Here is a 26,633-nt window from a genome sequence, read left to right as displayed (position 1 = left end):
CCCCTCTAGTGCTCTGACCAAGACTCCAGATGCGACTCAAAATTCACCTGTTACACCCAGAGTCAGGGTCCCTCCCTGCCCGACCCAGCGCCCCTCCCCGGTGCAAGGAGCCCACCTGGGCTTTGTCCCTCTGCGATTAAGCGTTTGTGCTGCCAGCCTCTCGGGTGGGCGGGCAGGTGGAGATTTCATTGGAAAGGGGTCAGGGTGGGGGAAGGCCCAGCGCAGGATCCGTGGCAGGTTCTGGTGGGCGGGGGACTCGGGGCTGAGCGCCGCCGGGTCACTGCGAGGGAGATCCGGGACTGCGCCCGGCGGAGGGGGCGCCGCGTCTGAGCCCCGTGTGGGTTCGCCCCTCTGCACCCAGCAAACCGCTGTGTCGGCGGTGATGTCACAGCTCGGCTCCGGCCCCCTCCGGCCCCAGCCCCCTCCCCGAGGCGGCCGCGACGCCCGTCTTTCTACCCGCGCGACAAACCAGCTGGCGGCTGGGGCTCTGGGCGCAGCGCGTAGCCAACCAGCGCGGCGGGAGGGGAGCGGGGCGGGCCGGGCCGGGGGCGCGCAGCCCGTCACGCGGTGCCGCCGTCACAGCACCAGGCTCAGACCGGGAGCAGCAGCAGCTCCGCGCTCGGGGACCCGCGCCCATGCCCGTGCCCATGCCGGGCCGCCAGTGACGCCGGGGAGGTAAGGCGGCCGCCCGCCTGGCCTCTGGCACCTGCGCTCAGCTTCCCGCACTTGCATCGACTGCGCGCGGCGTGGGGAGCTCACGCCCGCAGCCGAGTCCTTGTCGCCATCGAGGCGCCGGCGCCGCGCGCGCGGCCCCTTCCCTTCCCCCGACCCTCCCCCGTCCCCGAGAACAATGGGGCAAATTGAGGGGTGTCCCCTTTTCATTCGCGTCCTGGCAGGGCCCTCGGGAAAGGTTCCCATCGCTACGGCCTCTGCTGTGGCGGGATTGTCGCTGGGAGGGGCAGGGTCGCCGCGGGGAGGGTGCGCGCCGCCGGTGGCCTCTCGAGACGCCCCCTCCCTCGCTTCCGCGCTCTAGTCCTTTCCTGGAGAGGGGCCACCGAGCTAGACCGGCGGGCAGTGGAGAAGGGGAGAGCGCGGGGCATCTGCCCGAGTCCCCGGGGTGGGGGAGGGCGGATGCTGGAGCCCGGAGCATAACAGGCGGGCGGGGCGGGCGGGGGCTGCGGCGGGAGGCCAGCTTCGTGCGCACCTCCGGGACTGCCCTTCACCATCCCCCAGCCATGTCCTCCCCCCGAGAGACCCTAGCTCCCTTCTAGAAAGGCCTGGGAGGGGCCGTCAGCGGAGGAGGCCTGTGTCTACGCAGCCAGCGCCCGAGTAACAGGTGTGGCCCGGCGGCGGGCGGGGAGGGGGCTGCGGGACCGCCCGACTCGGATGACAGGGACGAGTATGCCGCGACGACCCCTGGACTCCCCTTTTAGGCTGCGGCTCACCCTCTCTCCTTCCACCCCAAACAAGCGGCGCTGGCTGTGCGCGGGGGAAAGGGTGGCAGCGGCATCCAGGCGCCGAGGGAGGGTCTGCAGTCTGCTGGGCGCTAGGTGGGCGGCGGGGGCGGGGGGAGGACAGCGGGCCGCAGGGGCGAGGGGGAGGGGAGGGAGGGAATGCCAAGTCATGGGGCCTGCTGGGCGCGGGCGCGACGTCGCCCCGGCGCGGACCCGATGCGCGCCCTCGTTCCCAGGAATAGCGACTTCCCCTGAGAGACTAGTGCCCCCTCCTCAAATGGCAGCCCCCTCCAAGGGGTACCCGCATTGCTGGGATTAAAGGCCTGATAGGGTATCGCACCGGATCTTGCGGCTGCGGGAGTAGGTGTGGAGAGGTCCCTGACGCGCAGGGCTGCCCAGGTCCTAACCCTGGGGAGGACTCTGCAAGACCCAGAACGCAGGCTCCCGCAGAGCTGTGCCACCGACCCGCCCTCCCTGCCCCGCTCTCGGTCTGGCTAAAGGGGCTCTACCAGGGCAGCGGTGCCCATCTGCCTCGACTCGGCCTGAGAAGGCAGCTGCAGGTTTGCCCGGGAGCTCTGGGGTCCAGAGTGGGGGGTTGGGGCTCTACCTGCGGCGGCCATTTTGCAGGTGTGGTTGGCCACCCGCCTTACTGGGGCTGTAGGGTGAGGGTGGTCAGGTGTAGAGCAGCTGTGTCCCCTGCTGTGGGGTGCGGTGTCTGCGGTGTCTGCGGTGGAGGGTGAGGGATGCTGCTAGAGCCTGCCCATCTGCTTTCTGTTGTTGGAGTGAAGATCCAAGAAGGGTTGATGGTGACAAGGAAGAGACTGGCTGCGGAGGGGGACAGTCAGCCTCTATCTGGGTGGGAAGTCTGGGGAGGGTATTGGGTTCTAGATAGGGAGCAGATGAGCAACTCTGTCCCACATTAAGGGAGGATCTGAAGACAGGTGGACCTGTGGGGTGTGGTCCAGGGGACAGAGATGGGGATCAGCTTTGGAGTCAGGGCTCCCCAACCCAAGATTCTCAGTGGGGAGGGGCTGTGAGGAGGGCCTGCTGAATGTCAGCTTTGTGCCCCCTTCCCCCACACTGGGGTGCCCCCACAGCCTGACTACCCCTCACCCCCAGGGGCCTCACCAGCCAGATGGAGACTGAGCAGAGCTAGAATTGATCCAGACTCCTAGGACAGAGGGCCCTGCCACCCTGCCTGGTCTCCCTTCAAGCCCCCCTGGTGTCACCACTGATGACCCAGGCTAAAGATGGCCTTTGAAAGTAAAGGAAGAAGGTCCTCCTGTGGGTTCTGTGGAGGGAGAGATGGGATTGGGGGAGGCATAGGGGTGGGGGAACAGAGACAGGTAGGAGGTGCTGATGGGAGCAACATAGCTTCAGGAGAAGACTCTGAGGGGCCTGGGGGGTCTGAGTAGTCTCACTCAATTTGCATAGGCCAGCCATGGCAGGGGAGCAGGGTGTGGCAGGGGGAGGGGATGTTCTGATGGGGGCCTGCTACCACCTGACTGGGGACCGAGGAGGGGCTACCAGCTTTGGGAACCACGCCCTGGCCTTTAAGGATCAGAACACAGCCCTCCATGCCTGAGACCCCTACTTCTAAGAGTGGCGAGGGGTCTGAGCAGTCACCCCTGGGGTGGGATAGGGGTCAGCAGCAGCTAGTGACCCCCAGGATGAGCCCATGCTCACCCTCCTGCCCAGTCCTGGATGCTTCCTGGAGCACTGTCCCATTTAGTGTTCTTAGATCAAAGGAGTGGACCCCCACCACCCCCCACCTCTACTGCCCTCCTCTCCCCATCCACATCCAGGAGCATCACACAGCTCCGTTGGGGCTGGACCACACCCTGCCCCAAACCTCTTGGCTTGGCTGGGGTGCCCAGGCCAGAGCCCGGCAGGTGGGTCTGTTCCATTAGCTGTGGGCCTCACCCCACAGGCAGGGCTGGGGAAGCAGGCAGAGGGTAAGGGTCGGGGATGTGGGCATGTGATTCATTGCCCCACCTGACCGAGCAGGTTTGCAGTTTAACTCCTGAACACCATGAGGATTCTGGCTTGGGACGCTACCCCCAGCTCAGGGACTCAGCAAAGGGGTCATTGCACTGAGAGTGGAGGGGACGCTGGAAGAGTGGAGGGCACAGCAGAGGCTGAGCCCCCTGACCCCTCTGGGTTCCTATCCAGCCCTTCCTGTGTGCCTCTGTGGTTATGTCCCCGGCCCCCAGCCAGCTTTCTCTGTGGTTTTGTAATCTGAGCCCCTTGTGAGCCCCTTACCAGCCCCGAGGCCTCACTAGATGGATCAGGAGAAGACTGGGATGGAGGTGGCTGGGCATCCGAGAGGAGGGGCTGTTGCTCTGGAGAGCCTCAGCCCCCTGCGTTTAATCTCCTAATAATCCTGGCCTGCAGTGTGGCTGCCCCCCCATTCAGAAGGGGTGGGGACGTGCCGGGGTGCCAGGAGGGCCAGCCAGTCCCCCCGCCCCCAACCCAGACCTCCTGCTCTTCCTTTTCAGCTGGCCTCACATCAGTCACCCGGGGCACACCCACACACAAGCAGTCCCTTACACTCAGTCTCACACACTCCCCCACGCACACTCAGACTCTTACCCCTCCAGTCTCACACACTCATACGCATAGTCACACACGCACTCACACTCATATCCACTCACCCAGCCTCACCCTCTCTCGCACTTACAACTAGCTTACACATACAGCCACACACCCACACACGTGCTCTCTCTCACATACACACACACACAACCCCCATATACTCTTAGTTTTACACACTGACATGCGCACACAGACTTCCACGTGCACCCCCCTCACACACGTGCCCTCATTGTCTTTGTTCCCACCTCATCCTCTTCCCTTTCTGGAGCCTTCCACCCAGCCTCCACAGGAAGTCCCTGCACCCCCCAGATTCCACCACCTTGAAGCTGCCCGCAGCCCCCAAGGTGTTCCTCCAGCCCTGGTGGGCAGTGGCCTGGGGGAAGAAAGTCAACATTTATTGGCTGCAGAATTGGGAGACTTCCTGGGGTGCTCCTATGATCCCAGCCAGGCAGGTGGTGCCCCCCACGGCTTCTCAGATCTGTAGGCAAAGGCTCCCTAGACCCCAGACTTTCTGCAGCCTCAGCACCCCCTACTCCAACCCTCAACCTGCCCTCCACCCTGCTGTACCCCCCACTCCTCCACCCCACCCCTCTATCCCATTCTCAACCTGCCCCCAACCTGCCCCTTACCCTACTCCTTTACCTCACCTTACTCCTGTCCCCCCTCCCACCCCTACCCTACTCCTGTACCCCACCTCACTCCTCTGCCCCATTCCTCTACCCCAACTCACTCCTCTACCTTACTCCCGTACCCCCACTTCCAGTCTGCCCCCCACCCCACCCCTTCACCTCATCACACTCCTCCAGCCCACCCTCTATCCCTAGCCCCGACCTGCCCCCTACCCTACCTTCCAACCTGCTCGCTCCCTTACTCCTCTACTCCACACATCTCCACCCCACCCCGGCACCTACCCCTGCTCCTTCACCTCCACCCACCCCGACTCCCTCCCACTCTTCCACCCCTTGACCAAATCCTCTGCCCCACCTGCCCCTTCAAATACCCGATCTACCCCTCCATCCCCCCTGCCCCCGCCCACCCCAGCCAGTGCAGGGCCTCACACACAGCGGCTGCCACCCTGGGCGTGCGCAGGTTGTCTGTGTGTCTTCACATCTCCCATTCAGGGCCCAGCAGGTCCTGGGGCAGGTGCCTCTCCTGAAATGCAGTGCTAGGGATGGGTGGGAAGGGCCCGCGGGCCCCTGCAGGCCCCTCTCCCTAGAGTCTGGCCTTCGGCCTTTAGGAGGGAGGCTGATGGTGCCCAGGAAGAACTTGGAGGGGTGTCAGGAGCCCTTTTCCTGCTCTTGGGTCTCAGCCCTGCCAGGAGAGTTCAGGTGGGCCTCAGTTTCCTTCCCCATCTGTCATCAGCTCGGCCGGGATGGTAAGGGACAGGGCGGGGCCATCAGTGTCCAAGGCCTATGGGTCTATGGTCTATGGGGACCAGGTTTCTGAGGGGCCGTCGTGGGACTGGGGCCTGGGGTGACTCAGCTGCTCTGTGTCACCTGGTCCTCACTCTCCGCCACATGGCCACAGGTCCCTGGTGCCCAGAGGATGAGAGGATGAGCAGGGACGTGGTCACCGGACCCAGACCCAAGGAGAGAACTTAGGGCCTGCTCTTCTTTGCGTGAGCTCTGACCTTAGGCAAGACAGACCTCTGGAACATTTGATTTCCCCAGCTCTCCGTCATGCGCTCTCTTCTGCCAAGTCCCCTCTTTCCTGGCACCCACACCTGGGAGCCTCTTCCAGCCTGTGTCCCCCCCAGCTGCCCCCTGCTGTCCACATCCCCGGGCCGGATGGCTCTGTTTCTTGGACACAGAGCTTCTCCTTTCTTGGCTTCCTGTGCAACTTCCTGGAAATGGGGCTGAGTCCTTGCCTGTGGGATGGGGTCCCGGGTCAGTCGTCGCCCTGGGTCTGTGGTATGTCTGGCGGCACGTCTCGGTGTCGATGTCCTGGCCTGTGGGCCCACGCGTTACGAGCAGCCATCCACCCCTTACGCTTTCTGTTTTCTTCCTTGATGTTAGGCCCTGGTTGTCTTGTCTTGGTCTTTTTTTTTTTCCTCTCGTATGTTGTGTCTCCTTGTTTATGTCCTATTTTCTGGGCAATTTCTGGGCTTCCTTTTTGAGTTCTTTTTGGGATCATGTGTTTCAGCACTTACGTGTCCATCTCTAAGAGCTCCCTCTTCCTTGTCCCTAACTGTTCCCATTTCACAGCGTCCTCTTCCTGTTTCGGAAGCACACGATCCTCCTGAAACATTCTGAGTGTTCCTAGAGGTGTTTCCTGTTCATTTGCTTGTTTCTTCTTCTGCTCTGTGGTTTATTTTGAGTTCCCTGCTGGTTCACTACAGTCTTCATCTTCAAGGCTTTTTCACTCTCCTGGTGTATGTGGCAAGCCCTGAGGGCCCTTTCCTGCTGGGGATGCCTGTGGCGGAGGGGTGGGGGGTTGAGCACGCCATCCCTGGTTTCCCCAGGTCAGAGTGGGCTTCCGGCTGGAGCCCAGCATGGGGGTGAGGGGGCTCTGCTTTAGGTCTGGAGGGCTGGGTGCGAGGTCCACGTAGTCCCGTCCCGCTCCTCCAGGATGCGGGGTGCCAACATCCACACTGGTGCTCTTACTCTCACCACACATCTTCTCCCGTGTCTGGGGAGCCCGGGCCTGGGGGTGTGGCGGCCATGACTTCTGTGGGGGTGGGCGGCTAGGAGCTGATGGAGGTCCCATGGGTCCATGTGGTGGTTCTGCAGACTCACACCTGGGTCGTCTTCTGTAGCCTTGCATCCTGGAACGCCTTCCCTCCATGGGCCCCACTGAGCCCACAAGCCCAGAACCCCCGGAGGGCCCTGCTATCATGCCGACCCCCTCCGGGCTGTTTCTGGGCCACCCCCCACCCCAGCCTCCAGAAGGTTTGTTAGGGGTCTGAGGTCATTGGCGAGGCCTCTCTCCTGCCCTTCACCACTCTCTCTTGCCCCCCACCAGCAAGCTCTGCCCTCTGTTTCATGGGCCTCAAGAGCGAGCCTGCAGGGGCCCCGGGGTGGGCCCGGCATGGGCTCTAATGTACATCTCTTGTAAGACTAAGAAAGATGAGTTCTGTTTTTCCCAACTTTCGAGGGAAAATCAGTGTTTCAGGAAGAGGTGCCATGTGGGTGCTCTGTTCCAGGCGGTGCTGCTGACCTGGGGGTAGATGGGCGCCAGGTGAGGGACGCTGGGGAAGCCTCAGTGCTTGATGTGGGTTTGCACCGGGGGCCAGTCCTGGGTCTCAGGCCACCTTTGCCCATCCATGTGTCCGTAGAGGTTTGGCTTTTCCTTGAGCTTCCTGCCCATACTCCGTGTTTACGCAGAAATGTGATGTCCTCAGTATTCACTGAGGGGCCAGCCCCATTCCCTGTGTCCCCTGTGACCTGCCCACAGCGGGTCCTCAGCACATCTTCACCGAGTGAATGGGCTCAACCCCCTCCTTCCTTGGAGGCCCTGACTCGTGGCTCCGGGTCTCCCTCCCCTGGGGTCCTTACCGAGGGTCACTTCCTCATCCACGTGCATGGCCACTGTCGCCTGGCTCCCTTGTCCTCTCTGTCCTTGCTGCACGTCTCACGGTTGCAGGCTGGGCCTTTTCACCCTCAGACATGGATGGCACCCCACATAGGGCCGGCAGGGCACAGACCCTCATGGCTCAGGAACCCTTTGAACAGCTCCTTGGGCTCTGGCACACTCCCTGCCCTGTCCTTCTCCTCCCCTGGCTCTGAGCCCGCGATTGGCTGACCCTTACCCCTGCGTGTGCCCTCCCCAGCTCGGTGGGCAGTCCTCCGTGGCACCTGCGGCCACGTGACTCTGCACCCCCGGGACCATTTCACACTTGCTCGTGTCCTCTCAGACTTTACACCCAGTGCTGTTGAGAGAGGCTGGCCCTTCTTGCCACTCTCCGGTACACGGCATGTCCGACACCATGACCCCCAGCGTCCCACCTCAGACCCTCTGCTTGCAGCCCGGCCCCAGGCAGCGAGGCCTGGCCCTGTCCCCTGAAAATCAGCCCCGCTGCTTGGTCCCCTCTGTGGCAAGACTTCTTAAAAGAAGTTAAGTCTTTAAAAAAGGTTATTATGTAGTAGGACACATGAAAAAGAATCTAGAATATTTCCACAAATGGCCATGTGTGCACGGTCAGCTTCAGAGAGGAAGCATTTCCAGCACACTCTCCGGTCCCTGGCATTTTGAGTGACCACTCCCCTAACCCTCACAGAAGGAGGAGGAGGCTCTGGTGTGACCCCACCTTGCAGACTTGGTGGAGGTCCACATCAAGGCCTTGGCAGTCCCTGGGGCCTCAGAGTCCCGACTTGACCTGCAGGTTCTCACCACCCGGACTTTAGCCCTCAGCATGTGCAGAATTTTGTCATTGACCCCTGGGCTCCAGGTAGCGTCCCTTCTGTGTGTGAAGCCCCGTGTGGGCTGCATATTGCTGGGCAAGTGACATTGGCTGTTTGTAAGTTTCCCAAGGACTATGGATGGCTCTCCTTCACTCACTGTCCCATCTGGATGACTGTGGTGTGACTGAGTCACACTTTGTTCAGTCTCCAGTCAGTGGACAGTCAGGCTTTCCCATCTCCTTCCCCTTTCCTCCTCTTTCTCTTTTCTGCTGCAGATACTGGGGACATTTCTCCTGTGATCTCGTACATGTAGAGTTGCCCAGTGGCTGGTGCCAGAGTCTGCAATGTTAGTGGACATCTCCATGTTGTTTCCAAAGTGGTTGTGCTCATGAGGTTTTCCCAAGTGTGCTGTGATGTTCCCGTTTCCCTGTCCTTACAACATTTCATGTTGCCACATGTTTTAATTTTGTGATCTGATGTATTTTTTTAAAAGATTTTATTTGTTTATTAGAGAGAGAGAGCAAGTGCGTGCATGCACAAGCGGGGGAAGGGGCAGGCAAAGAGAGGGAAACAGGCTCCCTGCTGAGCACAGATCCTGACGTGGGGCTAGATCCCAGGACCCTGAGATCATGACCTGAGCCGAAGGCAGATGCTTAACAGGCTGAGCCACCCTGGTGCCCCTGATGGATATGTTTTTTTTTTTTTTTTTAAAGATTTTATTTATTTATTTGACAGAGAGAAATCACAAGTAGATGGAGAGGCAGGCAGAGAGAGAGAGAGGGAAGCAGGCTCCCTGCCGAGCAGAGAGCCCTACGCGGGACTCGATCCCAGGACCCTGAGATCATGACCTAAGCCGAAGGCAGCGGCTTAACCCACTGAGCCACCCAGGCGCCCCTGGATATGGTTTTGAGCCACACTTTCATCATTATCCATTGTGGTTGAGCTTCTTGTCCTGTAAATTGCCTGTTCATAACTTTTGGCTATTTTTTTGGTGTTCTTTTCTGTTGTTGTTTGATTTTTGTGTGTTCTGCATATGAACCCTTGTCAGTTAGATGTGCTGCATACATCTCCAGGGGGGTGAACTCTTCTTCACCTATTAATGGTATCTTGATGTCTGGACTTTTCCTTTTGGTACCTTCTGTGGGTTGAATCCTCGAAGGAGAATATGGAGATACCACTTTTCTTCATTATTTTATCTTCCAAAACTGTTGTTCACATTTAGGTCTTGAGTATGCATGGAATTTGATTTGGTATAGAGGAGGAATCTAATTTTGTGTTTTTCCATATGGCTAGCCAGTTGTCTTCATCTGTCTGGGTTGCTGTAACAGAATACCAGAGACCGGGTGGCTTGTAAACAGACAGTGATTTCTCGGAATTCTGAGACTGGAAGTCCAAGATCAGGGTGCCGGCAGGGCCAGATTCTGGCAAGAGCCTACTTCTAGTTTGCAGATAGCTAACTCTGCATTGGAGAGAGGAAGCATGCTCTCTTGGGACCTTTATAAGAGCACTAATCCCATTCATAAGGCCCACCCTCTGAGCTCATTTATGCCTGACCATATAGCAGTGTCTCCCACTTCCTCATCCCTTCCCACTGGGGGGTAGGGTTTGGGTTAGGAATATGGGGTCCCAAAATTCAGGCCATCACCGGTTTTCTCAGTAACATAGCTTCAGTACTCCTTTCCCTTCCCACAGACCTGCAAAGCCCCCTTTGCCCACTCTCAGAAGGACTGTGTCTGTGTAAGTCTCTTTTGGGATCCCTTCTGTTACACGGGTGGTGACTTACCTTGTCCTGGCCACCCCATCTTAGTTACTGTACTTTTATGTTAAGTCTTGATTCCACGAGGACACGTTGTCTTCTATCCTCTTGTGTTTCTTTAGATGGGTCATTAGTATTCATAGCATCAACACTTTCATAAAAAATCTGGTTGAGATTTCATTTGACCATACATTGAATTTTTTATTCCTTTGAGTGAAAATAAACATTTTAAAGATATCAAAATTTTTCCATGTGTAGGTTATAGTTCATTTATTTAGGTTTTCTATATTTTTGTGAAGGCTAAAAATTTCCTCATCAAAGTTATATGCATCAGTTGTGACATTTATTATGATAAAGGTACTATATGCTTTGGATTATCTTTTAAATGCACCTTAAAATATTTTTTTAACTACTTATCTCTCGTGTATTCCAACCTGGTTTGTTTCTAGCAACTTTGTGTCACCTTCCTACTAAGTCAAATAATTTATCTGTGGATCCTCTTGATTTCTGTGTAGATAAGCAAATAGTCTGCAAGTGATGACAAATTGGGTTTCTTCATTTCCAATCCATATTTTGTTATTGTTGTTTTTTTTTTTTTCCCGCCTTATCACTCTGGCTAGCACCACTGTTCCAATGTGAAATAGAAGTGATGACAGGCGTCCTAAACTTGTTTCTGAATTTAAAGAAAGTGTTCCTAATATTTTACGAGTAGGTATGATATTTGGGTAGGCTTTTAGTAGGTGCCTGTTATGAGAGTAAAGATTTCTTTTATTTCCCATTATTGCCAAGAGTTTTATTATAAACTGATTTTGAGAATTATTGAATGCCTTTTCAGCAACTATAGAGAACCGCATTTGGTTATTTCTCCTTTAATCTGATATGTGGTGAATTATATGAATAGAGGTCTTATGTTAAACCACATATATATCCATATTGATATTTTTAGAATAAGTTTACTGTATTAACCTTTTTATTTGCTGCTGGGCCTTCTTGCTAATGTTTTGGACTTTTATATCTATGTTCATTAGTGAGATCAATGTCTGATCTTCATTTCTCCAATTTTTTTGTCTCCAATAATCTCTCTACCCGTCTCCCTCTTTCCTGTTCTCTTAAAGGGTTTGTATAAGATTGGAATTAACTGGGTTTTTTGAGTGTATATTAGGGCTCACTTGTGAAAAGTCTCCTGCTTTTTTTGGTAAGTAGATTCTTAAACTATTAAATCAGCTTCCTTAACTGTTGTAAGAAAACTCAAGTGCCCACTGACTAATTTTTCTCCTGGTTATAGATCATCTTTTCCTGCTTCTTGGCACATGTAGTAATTTTTTTTATAAAGAGTATTTATTTGAGAGAGAGAGTGCACACGAGGCAGGGGAGGGGCAGGGGGAGAGGGAAAAGCAGACTCCTCTTCTGAGCAGGGAGCCTGACACAGGGCTCCATCCCAGGATCCTGAGATCATGACCCGAGCTGAAGGCAGATGCTTAATGGACTGAGCCACCCAGGTGCCCCAATTTGTTTTTTTAATTGGGTTCTAGACATTTCTACATTGTGGAGTATCTGAATTATGCTTTCTTCCCAGAAAGCATGTTGGGCTTTGTTTTGGCAGGTAGTAAATTACTTGAGCTCATTTGATCCTTGAAGTCCTGATTTTAAGAGTTTCACTGGAGCAGATGTCAGAGGGATGGTTAAGCCCACTACTCAAGTGTGATTTCTTTGGGATATCCACTGAATGTCTGGAATGGAGGATCAAGAGAACTATTATGGTCCAGATACCCTTCTTATTTTATGTGAGCTTTGGGAATCCCTGTGTCTTCCTTGCCTGCACTACATGGGGATGGACGCATCCTCTACAAAGACTCAAGGCACTCCTATGCAATATATTGACCTTTGCTGCTTAGCCACTCTTTCCCTTCCAGAACTCTGACCCACAATTTCCAGCTGCCTCAAACTACCCAAACTCTAGCCTCCATCTCCTCAACTCATCAGAGCTGCTGAGCTATTTACGTCCTACCGTCCAAATCATGAGGTCTGGAATTGCCTTTGGGCGGATTTGGAGTGATTGTAGGGTTTCCCTTGTGTGTTTCCCTTCTCTCAGGGATCACAGTTCTGCATGGCCTGCTGTCCAGTGTCCAAAGACAGTTATTTTCATACATTTTGCCCAGGTTTGCTAGTTTATTCTTTATAGGGGGAGTTTAAGTGTGGTCCTGTAACTCCCATCATGGCTGAACATGGAAATGCCCCAAGTGTTGCTAGTAGTCTTTTCATTATCATTCACTACTAAGTTTATTTATATCTCCATCATGATTTCTTCTTTGTGTATTAATTATTTAGAAGTTTATTTTTAATTTTTCTAAATACAGGGTTTTTAATGGTCTTTTATTGATTTTTAATTATCTTCAAATTACAAGATGCATTTGGTACAGAGTCTTTGACATTTATTAGGAGTTGTTTTCTGACCTGCAAAATGGTAGAATATTGTAGTTGTTCCATATGTGTTAGAAAAGAATGCGTTTCTCTAATTTACAAGAAGAAGAGAGCACATGTGTTCATTAGTTCATGATTGTCATGTTTAGACCATCTATATCCTTGTTAATTATGTCTGTTTGGGCTGTCAATTAGTGAGCAATGTGTTAAAACTTCTGCCATGATGAATTAGTGAATTCTTTCATGGTGCATGACTCTTTATCTTGGTTTTATGTTTTTATCGTGTTGTCTCTGTGGGACCATTCTGAGTAATTTTTTCCAATATGTTTTCCAGTTCATTAATTCTCTGCTCAGCTTCATTTATTTACTGATTAACACGTCTGCTAAGTTTTAAAGTTTGAATGGTCACATTTTTATTTCTGAACGTTCTACATGGTTCCCCCCTCCATATTTTACAGCATTATTTCTCATTCCTGTTTATTTCTCTAAACATTTTAGGCATGCATATTTTATGATCTGTATCTGATGATTTCAGTATCTGAAATCCTTGATAGTCCAAGATCAGGATCTAATTCTAGTTCTGTTTTCTTTTCCTTTTCCCAACTCTTGCTCACAGTGAATTGCTTCTGTGGTATTTGGTAATATGTAATTGTGAGCTCTCCTTTGACTGATCTTCATCTGTAGGGACCTAAGAAGAGGAAGCTGTTTCTAAGGAGGATTTGTATTTGTGTTTGTGATGATGTCCTAAAGTTGCAAACAGCCAAGACACACTCTGAGCTGACTTCTCAAACTCGGGTTTCACTGATCATGCAGGTATTGCAAATTTGAAACACAAAGCTGCATGAAGACAGGTCTGTGGCCTCGAGTTCTCAGGAACACTGGCTTTTTAACCACCTGGGGCTGAGATCACTCAGAATAAGTCCCCTGTGTTCCTCTGATGACAGATGGCTTTCTCCCAGCCATGGCTTTCTCCCAGCCTTCCATGCTCCAAGGTTCTAGCTTTAAAGGATTGAACTCTTTGTGGTGGTTTGGTTCCAGTTCCAACCTTGAACTTGAGGCCATGCCTCGGTCCTCCATTCAGTGTGTGAGATCCGCTTCACCACGGTTCTGGTGTCAACATATGCCTGCAGTTTTCTCCCTGGTGGGCTTGCCTCTTGGATTCAGCAATTCCTGCTGCTTTCTCTCCCCTTCCTCAGACATTCTCTTGTTTTATTCTGAAGTTTGTTATTTATCCTAAGTTTCTCAGTGATTTCTAATGGGAGGGAGTTCCGTCCACCATGTTGCCAAAAGTGGAGGTCTCTCATTCACCTGTTTTTCTGTTGGTTTTATATATGTTAATTTTAATGAGCAAACTGAAGGTCTTTTTATTTATTTACTTATTTACCCGAACCATTTGGTAATTTTTTATTTTTATTTTTTAAAGTTTTATTTATTTGAGACACCGCGAGAGAGGAAACACAAGCAGGGCGAGTGGGAAAGGGAGAAGCAGGCTTCCCGCTGATCAGGGAGCCTGATGTGGGGCTTGATCCCAAGACTCTAGGATCATGACCTGAGCCAAAGGTAGCCGCTTAATGACTGAGCCACCTAGGTGCCTCCATTTGGTAATTTTTAAAAATAATCTTTAAATATGAGCACAGTTTCGAAGAGTCAGATCTATCTACAAAACTTATTTAGGAAATCAGCAGGTTTCCCTCTCCATCCCCAACCTCTTCCAGCTCTCTTAGCTATTTTGTGCTATTTGATGCTTTTGGCTCTATCTTGCTAAGTAATGTGCTTATTCTGCCAGTTTTGGGGGACCTGTTTAAGAAGTTGCATAAGTACGATTATAAAAAGTATACCCACTTTTGTCTTTGGGCCATCTTTTCTCAGTGTTCTGTCTGTGAGGTTCATGCATTTATCTTCTCTTCCTCCTGAAATGGCACTAAAATAACGGTAAAGGTAAATGAAAGAGACCGAAGCCCTTCTGGAAGGGTGGAAGACAGAGAAATCATGGCAACGCATTTGGGAAAATGAAAAGCAGAACCCTCGTTCTAACTGATAGCAGATTCAGGAAGGTGAATGCCGAGGAGGCTGGTGGGGAATTGGGAAGTGACCTGTGGTGTCCCCACAAGGCTCGGGATCTGGGTCTCCCACTGCCTCTGGCAGTGAGGGCAGGATTCTAGAGGGCCTGTCCAGAGTTCCAGACTTCTCTCCCACTCCTCCATCTCCTTCTCCCCTTTTCTATCCAGCCTATTGATCTCTTCCATTGCCATGACTTAGTGTTCACAAGTGATGCATTCATTTTTCTTGCCTGACCCCTCTTCAGATGCACACATCCAACCACCTCCCTGAGTTTTCCATGTCTCTCCAACCCCCTGGTGCTGCTGACACCAGGGTTCAGGGATCAACAGGAGATAGCCCTGCTCTGGCAGAGCCCCGGTTGCTGGCTCACATCCACTGGGCTGGTCTCCAGGCAAACGAGGGTCAGCCTGGCGAACCTGCAGCTTGCAGAGGGACGCTGGGCCTGAATCTACCCGAGAACCATGTGAAGGCCCCCTGACCCCTGCAGGCTTGTGAGTCCTGCTTTAGCTGCCTCCCACAGTTTTGATATGTTATATCTGCATTAGTGTTCAGTTCAAAGTATTTTTCTAATGTCCGATTAAATGTTTTTCTTTGTCCCATAGGTTATTTAGAATCCTATTGCTTAATGTCCAAGCAGTTGGGGGATTTTGTAGGGTTTTATTGTTGTTGTTTTGTTTTTTTGGTATTGATGTCTAGCTCAATTCTACTGTGGTCAGAGAACATACACATTAGGATTTTAATTTTAAGTTGAAATTTGTTAGAGTTTGATTTATGACTAGTATATGACCAATTTTAGTACATCTTTATGTGCAATTTATCTGTCTATCTATTTAGTAGGCTTCATGCCCAGAGTGGAGCCCAGCATGGGGCTTGAACTCACAACCTGGAGATCAAGACCTGAGAGCTGAGATCAAGAGTCAGTCACATAACCAGCTGAGCCACACAAGTGCCCCTTTATGTGCACTTTAAAAGAACGTGTATGATGTATAGTTTCCCTTCTCAGTATCTGATAGAAGAAGCAAACAAAAAATGTTTATCTTTTTATTTTCAACCTTGTTTATTTAACCTTCAACCTGTTTATTTAAAGGTGTCTCCTGGGGGCGCCTGGGTGGCACAGTCAGTTAAGTGTCCTACTCTTGATTTTGGCTCAGGTCATGATCCCACTTGGTGAGATGGACCCCATGTTAGGCTCTATGCTCAGCAGGGACTCTGCTTGAGATTCTCTCTTTCCCTCTGCCCCTCCCCCCCATGCAGGCTTGTGTGCACACACACTCTCTCTCTCAAATAAAGAACATATTTTTTTTTAAAAAAAAAGTTGTCTCTTAGCAACAGAATAGAATTTTTAAAAAATCTGTTTTGATGGTTATGATGTTTTGCCGGGAGTGTTCAAGCCATACTAACGGGTTTTTATCTACAGTTTTAAGTCTTCATCTTCCATTCAACCTAGGATTTTTTGCTGTTGTTTTGTTTTTCCTCCTTGGTTACCTTCTATTGGATTAATAAAATGATGTACAGGGGCACCTGGGCTGCTCATTCATTGGGCGTCTGCCTTCCGCTCAGGTCATGAACCCAAGATCCTGGGATCGATCCCCATATCGGACTCCATACTTGGTGGGAAGCCTGCTTCTCCCTCTCCCACTCCCCTGCTTGTGTCCTCTCTCACTGTGTCTCTCTCTGGTAAATAAATATTAAAATAAAATAAAATAAAATGATGTACATTTTTTTCTGTTCTTGCTACTAACTTGTTGGTTACATATTTTTTTCCTGTTTTTTTGATGATTACCTTAGCAGTTGAAACATGTATCCTAGAAAGTCTAATATAAATTGTTGCTTTTCCACTTATCTGATGATGCTGAAACCTGACCTTGTCTTATGGCTTTCATCATTGCTGTTGAGAGGTCAGTTGTCATTCCAATTTTTGTTCCTTTAGAGGTTATCTGTCTCTTTTTTTCTGGCTGCTTTTAGGACTCTTCCTTTTTGGCACTCAGTCTTATTATGATGTGCCTTTGTGTAGCGTTCTTTGTATTTATCCTACTTTGTGTTTGTAGGCTTCTTGAATCTGTGGGTTGATGTACTTTAGCAATTTTAGACAATGGTCATTATCTTCTTCTTCTTTTGACAATTTTATTTATTTACTTGATAGAGGGAGACAGTGAGAGAGGGAACACAAGTAAGGGCAGTGGGAGAGGGAGAAGCAGGCTTCCCGCTGAGCAGGGAGCCTGATGTGGGGCTTGATCTCAAGACTCTGGGATCATGACCTGAGCCAAAGGCAGACACTTTGTGACTGAGCCATGAGGCTCCCCTGTCATTATCTTCTTAAGTATTGCCTTTCTCCTATTCCATTTCTTCTTTTAGCTTGCAGTTACTTGCATGTTAGGCCATTTCACTGTGTCCTATATTACTCTGACTCTATTTCCTATATTTTCCATTCATTTTTTTCCTGTTCTTTAATTCCTCCAGTTCATGAACACTGCTTTCAGCTGTGTCTAATTTCTTGAGTTCTTAATGTCAGTTATTGTGTTTTCAGTTCTAGAATTTTCACTAGAAATTCTTTTTCATAGTTTTAGATCTTGCAAAAGTCTCCATTTTTCCATTTATTTTCTCTGTCCTTTTCTCTTTATTTTGAAATATAAGCCATGGTTATTATAAAGTCCTTCTTTGATAACTCCTAGATGTGGATCATGTGTAGATATGTTTTTTTTTTTTTTCTTTTTGTGGTTTTTTTCTCCCCCCAATTTGTTTTGAATCCTATAGGCCTGTCTTTTTTCGTGCCCTGTGACTTTTGATTTAATGTCAGATCTTGCTTATTGTAACACAGAAGAGGCTTGGGTGACTCACCTTTTTCTTTCCAAGAGGATAGAGTGGACAGTCATCCCTAATTCAGGCAAAGACTTAGTTGACTGAGTCAGGGAAGCATCGCAGTTTTGCTAAGCTTTGCTCTCCCTGTGGTTCTGCTTTTAGACTCTGTGCCTTTCAGGGCTTTCAAATCAGGCCCTGGTATGATTACTGGAGCCCCTTCTCCCATTGGATCTTGAATGCTAATCCTTGTCTCCTTAGCACCTGACAATGCAGAAGACTCTTCTTTGATTTGCAGAGGATTTCTGTTTGGATTTTTAAACTCCTGACCCTCATACCTTTGCACTTAAGAGGAGAACTGGCTGAGTGAAGCTTCCTACTTCTTTCTCCTGGGATTTTGACCTCTCAAGTTTGCGTCTCTTGACCAAAAACTCAGTGGGTTTCTCCATCCCTCAGCAACAGCTCTCTGCCTGGGAAGACTCCAGATTCCCAGCCTCTTGCTCCGTGCCCAGAATGCAAATGCATTTAGGGAGAAAGTGCTGTGGCGTGTTGGAATGTTGTCTCCATCCCAGCAGCCCCCGTCTCTGGAATCTTGGCCTGCTAGTCTGAGTGGCTTCTGTAGCTCTTTGATTCACATTGTGAGATTTTACCCAGCTTCTCTAGCCAGAAACAGTGGGAGGGAGCATGGATGTGTCTCCAGCCCTTTTGCCTGGAAGGGCTCTGCTTTCCCTACTCTGCGCTCACACCCGCTGTCTACCCTGGAGCCATAGCATAGTGTCCATGTATTCTTGTAATCCTCTCAGAGGTGAGGTTTTAGCTCTTTTTAAATATGAGAGAGCCAGTTGCTCCAATACCAGTCTCACCCAGTTCCCTGAAATGCTGCCTTATCATCCATTAGGTGTGTCTGTCTGTCCGCCTGTGGTCATGCTTCATCTTTTCTGTTCGTTTCTATTCATCTGTCATTGCTGGACTTTGGAAGTCATGACAGCTTTATAGTAAATCTGATAGCTGGTAGGGTATGTTCTTTGTTCTTATTTTTCACTGGTCTTTTTGGAACTCTTGCATAATTCCACTGAAAATCCTGTTGGAATATTTTGCTTACTGGACTAGCACTGAATTAACATATCTAAATTTGGGAAGAACTGAAAATTGTGCAATATTGAATTGAACATCTGCTTTCATAAATATTTTCTTTATTTCTAATTATTTCCTATTTCAGCACTGAGCATTGCTCACTCAACAGATATAGCCTCCTTTTTTCCTTTTTTTTTTTTTTTGAAGACATGAAGGCATGTTGCTAAATGCTAGAAATCTCATTTCAATTTACATCCACACCAGGAATTCATGACCTTGCTCTTGCCCTTCCCACCCCAGCTGGAATAGCCTAATACTTTTCTCCATCTGGAGTGTGGGGGAGATTTTGCTGCCTAAGGAAATGCAGATTCCCAGGGAGCCACATCCTTCCAATCCCCTCCTTGGTGACCATATTTGGAGGTGAGAGGGTGAGACTGTTAAAAAAAACCCCTTAACTTATAGTGTGTGGGTAAAAGTGTGTGCTGTGGCTGCAGGGGCTCTGGCATGTGGCTGGTGTGTCTGCAGCCCCCAGTTTTGCTCCCACCCACCTGGGCTTTGGCTCATGTCTTGCACTTGTCAGCCCTCAGTGGCCAGCTGCTCTAGGGCATCCCTCTCTCCCTGCAGCCTTTGGATGGCTGTGCTTGCCCACGGGGTGGTTCTGCTCCACATCTAGCCTGTGCTGGGGGTGTCCCGACCCTGGGTGGGGCCTGGGAGTTTAAAGCCTGAAGTCTGCATTGATCCCAGCCCCTGTGGGGCTCCCTCCATCTTTGTCAGGATCCTTCTGCTCTTGAGAATCTCAAGCCCTCTCCCCTAAGCCTTTGCTCTCCTTGGATGCCTCTAGTGATGGGGGTTCACAGCTGAATGGGCACTTTGGTTCATTTTAGGTGGCAACTGGTCTTCATGTCAGGCTGAGTTCTGTTTTCTGGAGCTCCTGGCCATTTCTGGATGGCCCACATCTCTCTGCCTGAGCTTGTCCTCCTCCATGTTCCCAAGGGCCCTGTCCTGCAAGCCCCCAAGCCCCCTTGGGTGGCCGGCTACATCATCAGGCTGGAAGCTTGTTGGAGGCCTGTGGGAAAGGGCTTTCAGAGTGGCCAGAGCAGCACGGTAATTTCGCAGGGAGCTTTTGCTGGCTTTCCTCAGGGTCCCGGGCCCTGAGAGGTGGAATCGCTTTGGGGTCATCAAATGGCCTCAACCCTGTCATTTCACAGAAGGGTAAACCAAGGCTCAGGGGTTAAATCACACGGCAGAGACAAAGGCAGGAACGGGACTGGGTCCCTGGTCCCTGGCTTGCATCTCCTCCACGTGAGGTCGATGCCAGGAATGCCCCCGGCGGCTGCAGCCTGAGTTGGGAGCTGTGGGACATAGTACTGAAATGCAGCATCTGTCCACTTGCTTAGGACCGTCTGTCCCATCGTTTGGATTTGCTGAGCTAACCATTTCCTTTCCTGCTCATCTGGACATCAGGTTATTGCTGGCTCCAGCTGCCAGTGAGAGCCCTAGGATGTAGGGTATGGGAGGACATTCTGGAACCCTGTCCTATTTGAAAACACCCTTGACAGGTTTAAAGGCCCAGCCTATGTCAGGGTCAGGCTTTTGGGGGGATGATCTCCGTCCCATGACTGCTGTCCCCACTGCTGGTGGGAACCCACACACCGCTCGTTCCCACAGGGGAATGGAGATCGGTGTGTCCACCAGGTCCCTGGCCAGTGGGTTGGGCCAGGGCGCAGGAGCGCGAGTCAGAGGGTGGTGGGCTTCTGTGGCTCCCGCTGAGTGCACCTGGCACGGCCCCCAGTGCTGAGCTGCCCGACCCTCTTCATCCTGGGCCTCAGGGTCGGGACGCTGCCTCGTTGTGGCAGGGACACCACAGGGCCCCAGGTGCTCTGAAGAGGCCTGGCCTCAGAGATGTGTTTGGCAGCATTTTTCTGTGGAAACAGATGCTTGAAGATGGTTCTGTTCCTGGGACCCCCTAGAAGCTTCCCTGGGAAAACAAGGCTGGACTCTGGCCCTGCCAGGACCTGTGCCTGTCCACTGATCCCAGCTGCTGGCCTCACAGTGGCCCCGGAGCCTTGGCATGGAGTCAGAAGGAGAAGGACTGGGTCGGGGGCTGGGTAAGGGGCCATGTCGCATCTCCCTGTCAGCCATCTGCCAGATGGGGCGGCTCAGCTTCAGCCTCAGGAGACTCACCCATGTATCATTGGGTCTTCAGCAGCTCTAGCTTTGGTGCAAACAAGATTTTTCTGTCGCTTTGTGGTTCCTTTGAATATTTGCCTGCCCACCAGGTGGGGCTGGAGGCTCTGCGTTGCCCCAGCACCATGGGACTGTCCCCCAGTGCCTGTTACTGTACTCCTGCCCACAGGGACACTTGGCCCTGCCTTGGAGCCCGGGGCAGCTCTGTGCTGTGCCTCCCTCCCTGCCCCTCCCTGGCCTCCCCAGGGTCCCCCTGGCTGCTTCCTTTCCCTGCCATCCCGCATGCCCCAGCAGGGACCCCCACCATTCCCCATGCTCCAGCAAAGACTGGCCCCCCCTTACTGTCCCCACTGCTCCTCAGCAGTTTGGATGTGTTTCTCTATAATCTCTGGGGTCTGTGTGAGATACCTATGCCATTCCCATTCTCCACCGTTTGTGGTCTGTAGTTCTCTCCGGAAGCTACCAGAATCTTTCCATTAGCCTCAGTTTGCTTGGTGTGTGACTTTCTCCTGCCAGTGGGCTGAGTGGTGATGCTTGAGTTTGGAGACTCGTGACTGGCGGTCCTGGGAGGTTTCTTTGAGTTCTCTCTCAGTGGCTCCTTTTCCCTGATCCTCAAATCTTATCTCTTCCCTTTCATGGAAAATTACTTAATTCCAACCTTTTGGTTTACTTTCAAAGTTTATGTTTTCATATTTTTAATTTCCAAAACCTCTCATATTCATTAGAAAGCCCTTTTGAAAATAGCATTCTCCACCCATTCGTGGGCATAGCAATTTTTCTCTCTGAGAATATTAATTACAAGGAATTTAAAAAATACTTTTCTTCTCTTTCCTGCACTGTTCCTTGCTGCTTGCTCCTTTCCTGGTGGTTTCAGTGTCTGTATTTCTTGCTGGAGGGTGAGGTCCTGGCAGGTCTCCCCAGCCATGAACTCCGCATGGGGATTTCAGGGCTAGGCATCTTGGGGGTGCCTCAACCCTGTCCCTTCAGCTGGTGCTCCATGCCCGCCCTCATCTGGGCCGCGGGTCCTCAGGCTGGGCAGGGCTCTCTCCTGCCAGGTGGTGGGGGAGGTCCAGGCCCTGGATGGCCACAGTGGAGGGTGGGGCCCTGGGGGTCTTCCCTAGACTGCCAGGAGCTCTGAAACATGATTCCACAGTCTCCCAGTCTGGAGGCCGAAAGTCAGAGGTCAGGTGTGGAGAGGGGGGCTTCCTTCTGGGCTTTGTCTGCTGTCACCTTAGCCATTCCTTGGCTTGTAGAAGCATCGCCTGGATCTTTGCCTCTGTCTTCACCTGACACTCTCCTGGTGTGTGTCTGTCCAGTTGTTCTCTTTCGTTAGGACTCCATGTTGAGTCCGGGGCTTACCAGACTCCTGCATGACCTCATCTTTACCAGTCACATCTGCAAGGACCCCATCTCCAAATAAGGTCACATTCTGAGGTCCTGGGGTTTAGGACTTCAACACAGGGATTTTGAGGGGACAGAATTCAACCCATGGCAGGTTTAATGCTGGCTTTCCATCAACACCCATTTTTGGTCCCACCCGGATGCCACTTTCAGAGGCGCCAGGAGCCTTTCTGGGTCCCACTGAGTGCATTGGCTTGTTTCTTGTTAGGCTCCGGATTTCCAGGCTTGCTAAGCCAGGCTGTACTTGTGGTGTTTCTTATCCATAGCCACCCCCGCTGCAGCCCCCTGTCCCTCTGGATTGGCATCACACGCAGGCCTCCTTTAGTGGGATTTTGGAAGGGAGAAGTTTGCTGGCCCCCAGAAGTAGCTGTTCTGCCTTTCTGTATTGTTTCTAATTCATGTCTCCCTTTTTCTCAAGGTCTCCACGCTCACTCGGGCTCCCAGCACTGCTAAGGGTGACCCACAAAGGCCGGCACGATGGCCGGGGCCTCGGTGAAGGTGGCGGTACGCGTCCGCCCCTTCAATTCTCGGGAGATGAGCCGAGACTCCAAGTGCATCATCCAGATGTCCGGAAGTACCACCAGTGAGTACTGGTTATGGGTGGCCACGGGCGGCTCGTTGCTGGGGCCTGGGGAGCCCCCCACCCCGGCTCCCTCATCGACACATGGGGTACCGATTCCCTGAGCTAGTGGCAACAGATGATCACCAGTGGGGGTGGGGGTGGCTCCTACAACAGTTCTGAAGGCCACTGTCTAAAGTCAAGGTGTTGACAGGGTCTTGCTGCCTCTGACCTTCTAGACCAGACTCCTTCCTGCCTCCTGTGGCTCCAGCTGGTTCGACTGTCTGGACCTGTGGCCTGCAGTGGCCAGTGGCCTTCACAGGTGGAGGGCGGGTGGGCTAGGTGGGGGCTGGGCCCTCAGGAGGACACTTGCTGTCAGCACTGGGCCTTGTGGCTAGAGTGGACGGTCACTGAAACCAGTCCTCCACGGTATGTGACCGAACTAGCATTTAAATAATAACTTGAAATACAAAAAGAGAACAGAATGCTGACCCCCGGATGTAGGACCCACCCTGATCTGGTGTGATCTCACTGTGACAGCTAATTCCATCTCCAAAGACCCCGTTTCCAAAGAAAGTCACCTTCTGAGGCTCAGGATAACGTGAATTGGGGGCCCACTTCCCACCAGCACATGAGGTTCTGGATCTCATCTCGCTTCAGCTGCCCCCGACTTATACATATATATGTCAGTTCATTCCAGCCTGTTCTTTTCCCTTGTTTATGACTGTAAGTTGTCTCAAACATTCCTGAGGAGAGGAGGCCTGCAGTCCCCATGCTGACAGGCGGGAGTTAGGGAGGGAATGACAGTGTGGTGCTCAGGAAGGCAGGTGGGCCCTGACAGCTTCGTTAGCACACAGGCTGCTGGAGGGAAACAGCACCCACTCCCTGCCTGGCCTTTGCTCCCTGGCCTTGAACTTGTGGATCATGTTGTCCCCTCATGCAGACGAGTGGACAGATTCTTTCAACCCGAGCAGCACCCAGGCCAAGAAGTGGAGCATGGCCAGACCCTGGGAGACCCTCCTGCCCCCCGTATACCTTTGCTTCTAACACAGAAGTTGGGGGGACTTGTTTTGGTCCTATGAAAACTGAGGCAGTGTCTGGGTTATGTCTCCAGCTGACTAACAGTCTGTCCCCAGGCCTGTGACTTAAAACGAGAATTCCGGGCTCAGCCAAGTGGTTTGCCCCTGGGGTCCCTCAAGCACCGCGACTATCACCACCGTAGGCTCAGGGGCCACAAGCCGTACCATGTGTTTGCTCTCATTTCCCCCAGAGGCTGTGGGATGGATGGCCGGCCTCACCCCCCACACCAGCTCTCCAGGTGTTTAGGGAGGGGCTGGCCAAGGGGAGAGGCACTCAGAGTAGAAGGCAGCTGCCTCCCTAGGCCTATTGAGGGGGTGAGGATTCAGGGGTCTCTAGAATGTTCTGGGTACCTTAGGCTCTGTGGGAAGGTGTGGGGGTGGGGAGGGGGTCTTTTCAGACTCCTTCATCCGGGGTGGGCAGGTTGTGGAGGTCCCGCTCAGAGCTCGCTCAGGGCCACTGGGCACAGTGTGGCCATGTGCATCTGAGGTTTTGTCACAGTGCTTAGGAATGGTGTTGCCTCCACTGGGTCCTTGGAAGCAGACCCTGATGTGAGGATTTGGGTGCCAAAGGTTTATTAAAGAGGGGGTCCCAGGCTATGTGGGAGAGAACGTGGACCTGGGGAGAAGCTGTGGAGGATGCTGATGCATGGGTGGCTGCCCCAGACAGCAGGGGTTGGGTCACTGGGACCCTCTGGCATAGAGAATGTATCTCCGCGTTGTCCTCCCCTGAGGCTGGCTGCTTATCCAGCATCTTCCCCAGCATGAGCCAAGGGTTGGTCCAGGGGCTTGGTTTCCTTATGACATGAGCAGGTGCTCAGGGGGTATGACTCATGCCTAAAGGTTGGAAGCCAAGGCCTGCACAGGAACTGTGAACTCTGGGTAGGACCCATGACATCCTGGGTGAGAACAGTGACCCCTGGATACAAACCATGACCCTGGGTGAGAACAGTTACCCCAGGTTGGAACTGTGACCCCTAGTGAGAACCATGACCTCTGATGAGAAATATGACTACTGGTGGGAACTGCGACTCCTTATGGGAACTGCGACCTCTGGTGGGAACTGTGACCCCTGGTTGGAGCTGTGACCTCTGGTGGGAACTGTGACCTCTGGTGGGAACTGTGATCTCTGGTGGGATTTGTGATCTCTTGTGGAAACTGTGACCCCCTGGTGGGAACTATGACCTCTGATGGGATTTGTGATTTCTGGTGGGAACTGTGACCCCTGGTGGGAATCATGACCTCTGATGGGAACTGTGACCCCTGTTGAGAACCATGACCTCTGGTGGGAACTGTGACCCCTGGTGGAAACTGTGACTTCTGATGAGAAGTAACCACAGGCTGGGAACCATGACCTTTGCTGGGAGCTGTGACCCTGGGTGGGCAGAGGACATGTGCCCAAGGAGCCGACAGGGTCTGCCATGTCACTGTCAGATGATCCCAGACATCAAGAATGATGGTGGGGACCCTTGTTCCCTCCTGGACCAGGCCCTGGCAGCACCACCCTCACCTCAGACAGTAGCTGGGAGTCTGGGCAGGAGCGGCTCACAGGTGACCACACCCTCTGGGAGCTGGCAGGATATAGAACAACACATCAGAGTCAGACCCATCTCCCATGGAGCTTGGGAATGGTCTCAGATAGGGTGTGACAGGTGCCAGGGAAGCAGACAGCTGGAGGAGATGATGAGCTGTGGGGTGGAAAGCTCTGACTGGCCTCTGGCCTGAAAGACAGAGACGCAGAGACACAGACAGACAGAGATGAAAGAAGTGTCAGAAGAATGGATAATTGAGAAAGTCACTCGGGAAGCTGTATTCATCTGGGAGAAAACAGAGTAGTGATGGTACTGGTAGAAAGTGCTAGAAGCCATGTCAGAAGTGTGGGTGAAGGCTAGGGGAGCCCAGAGGAGAGGGACACCCTCCAGCCCTCGGTGCAGGAAAGCTTATCTGTGGAATGAGGTCAGTGGCCAGGATGGGTTTTCTTCCTGGCGACTTTGGGGCAGAGTTGTGGGGGGTCCCCCAGCCAGGCTGAGGTGGGCCTGCATGGAGCTGTTTGGGCGGCAGCTCACAGCCACGTTGTCAGTGTAGGTGGGGCCCGTGAGAAGGGGTGGGGATGCTGCTCTTTGTGGAGGCTATGCAAGGCCTTAGGGCCAGCCCGTGTTTTCAGCAGGGAGCACTTGCCCAGCAATACGGAGACTCCGGGGAGCGGACCGCGTGGCCATTCTGGCCACGCACTGGCTCGTCAGGGCCCCGTGCCAGGCCGTGAGTGTCAGGGTGGGAGGCCATCCTGCCTTCCCCGATCCACCCCCTGGGATGTTGACACAGTTCTTGGATCTCAGATCCAGGTGCTCACAGAGATGCCAGTTCCCTGAATGGGCCTCTCGAAGCCATGCTGACACATACACATTAGAAACATTCACTGCTAAACATCCTTTGTCCTCCTGTGTTTATCACCTGAATGAACAATGCCCTTCCCTTGAATGGGCCAGATCCGCTGGTTTTGTGAGCCAGGCAAACTGCATGGCAAACGCTTCTGTCCGCCCCTTGGCAGGCCAGTGGAGGTTACCGAGGGGTGCAGACTCCTGTGTGTCTCCCCACGTTCCCACTGTGCAAGACAGCAGACGTGGGGACATCTGGCAAGGTTTCCCGTCTTCTGAGTCCTTCTGGTCCCACAGAGGAAGACTCTGGATGGGGGTCTTTCCGCCGCTGCACCGCTGAGGCCCTGTAGGCAAGGCTGGGCCTGCGTCTCCTGCCTCCTGTGTCCCCCATGGGCCAGCCAGCACCCCGAGGCCCTCTGCACTGGGGGGAAGTCCGTTTCCGGGGACAGATGAACGGAGACAGAAGTGATTTTGCCAAGGTGTCCATAGGTTTGGTTACCTCTGAGACTCTGAGAGAATGTGCTTCTGACCTGTCTTC

The 26,633-nt window shown here is 52.5% G+C and overlaps 1 protein-coding gene across 27 annotated transcripts in view; it reads left to right on the top strand.

Moving 5' to 3' along the window:
- Positions 1 to 549: 549 nt before the first annotated feature.
- The window catches only part of KIF1A (kinesin family member 1A), a 91,178-nt gene continuing 65,094 nt past the window's right edge, over positions 550 to 26,633 (top strand). For 8 of the 27 annotated variants that reach the window (XM_059393889.1, XM_059393874.1, XM_059393873.1 and 5 more), the window contains exons 1-2: positions 551 to 675; positions 22,504 to 22,668. In XM_059393889.1, coding sequence (XP_059249872.1) covers positions 22,563 to 22,668 — 106 coding nt within the window. In that variant the 5' untranslated portion in view covers positions 551 to 675; positions 22,504 to 22,562. Of the gene's footprint in view, positions 676 to 1,232; positions 1,337 to 1,994; positions 2,015 to 22,503; positions 22,669 to 26,633 lie in introns of those variants that run through there. The other 19 variants (XM_059393885.1, XM_059393884.1, XM_059393882.1 and 16 more) reach the window with 7 other exon arrangements.

Source organism: Mustela nigripes, chromosome 3 (assembly GCF_022355385.1).
Source record: "Mustela nigripes isolate SB6536 chromosome 3, MUSNIG.SB6536, whole genome shotgun sequence".
Taxonomy (NCBI): Eukaryota; Metazoa; Chordata; class Mammalia; order Carnivora; family Mustelidae; genus Mustela; species Mustela nigripes.
Note: the sequence above shows the minus strand (reverse complement) of the source record. Positions and strands in the feature narration are given on the sequence as shown.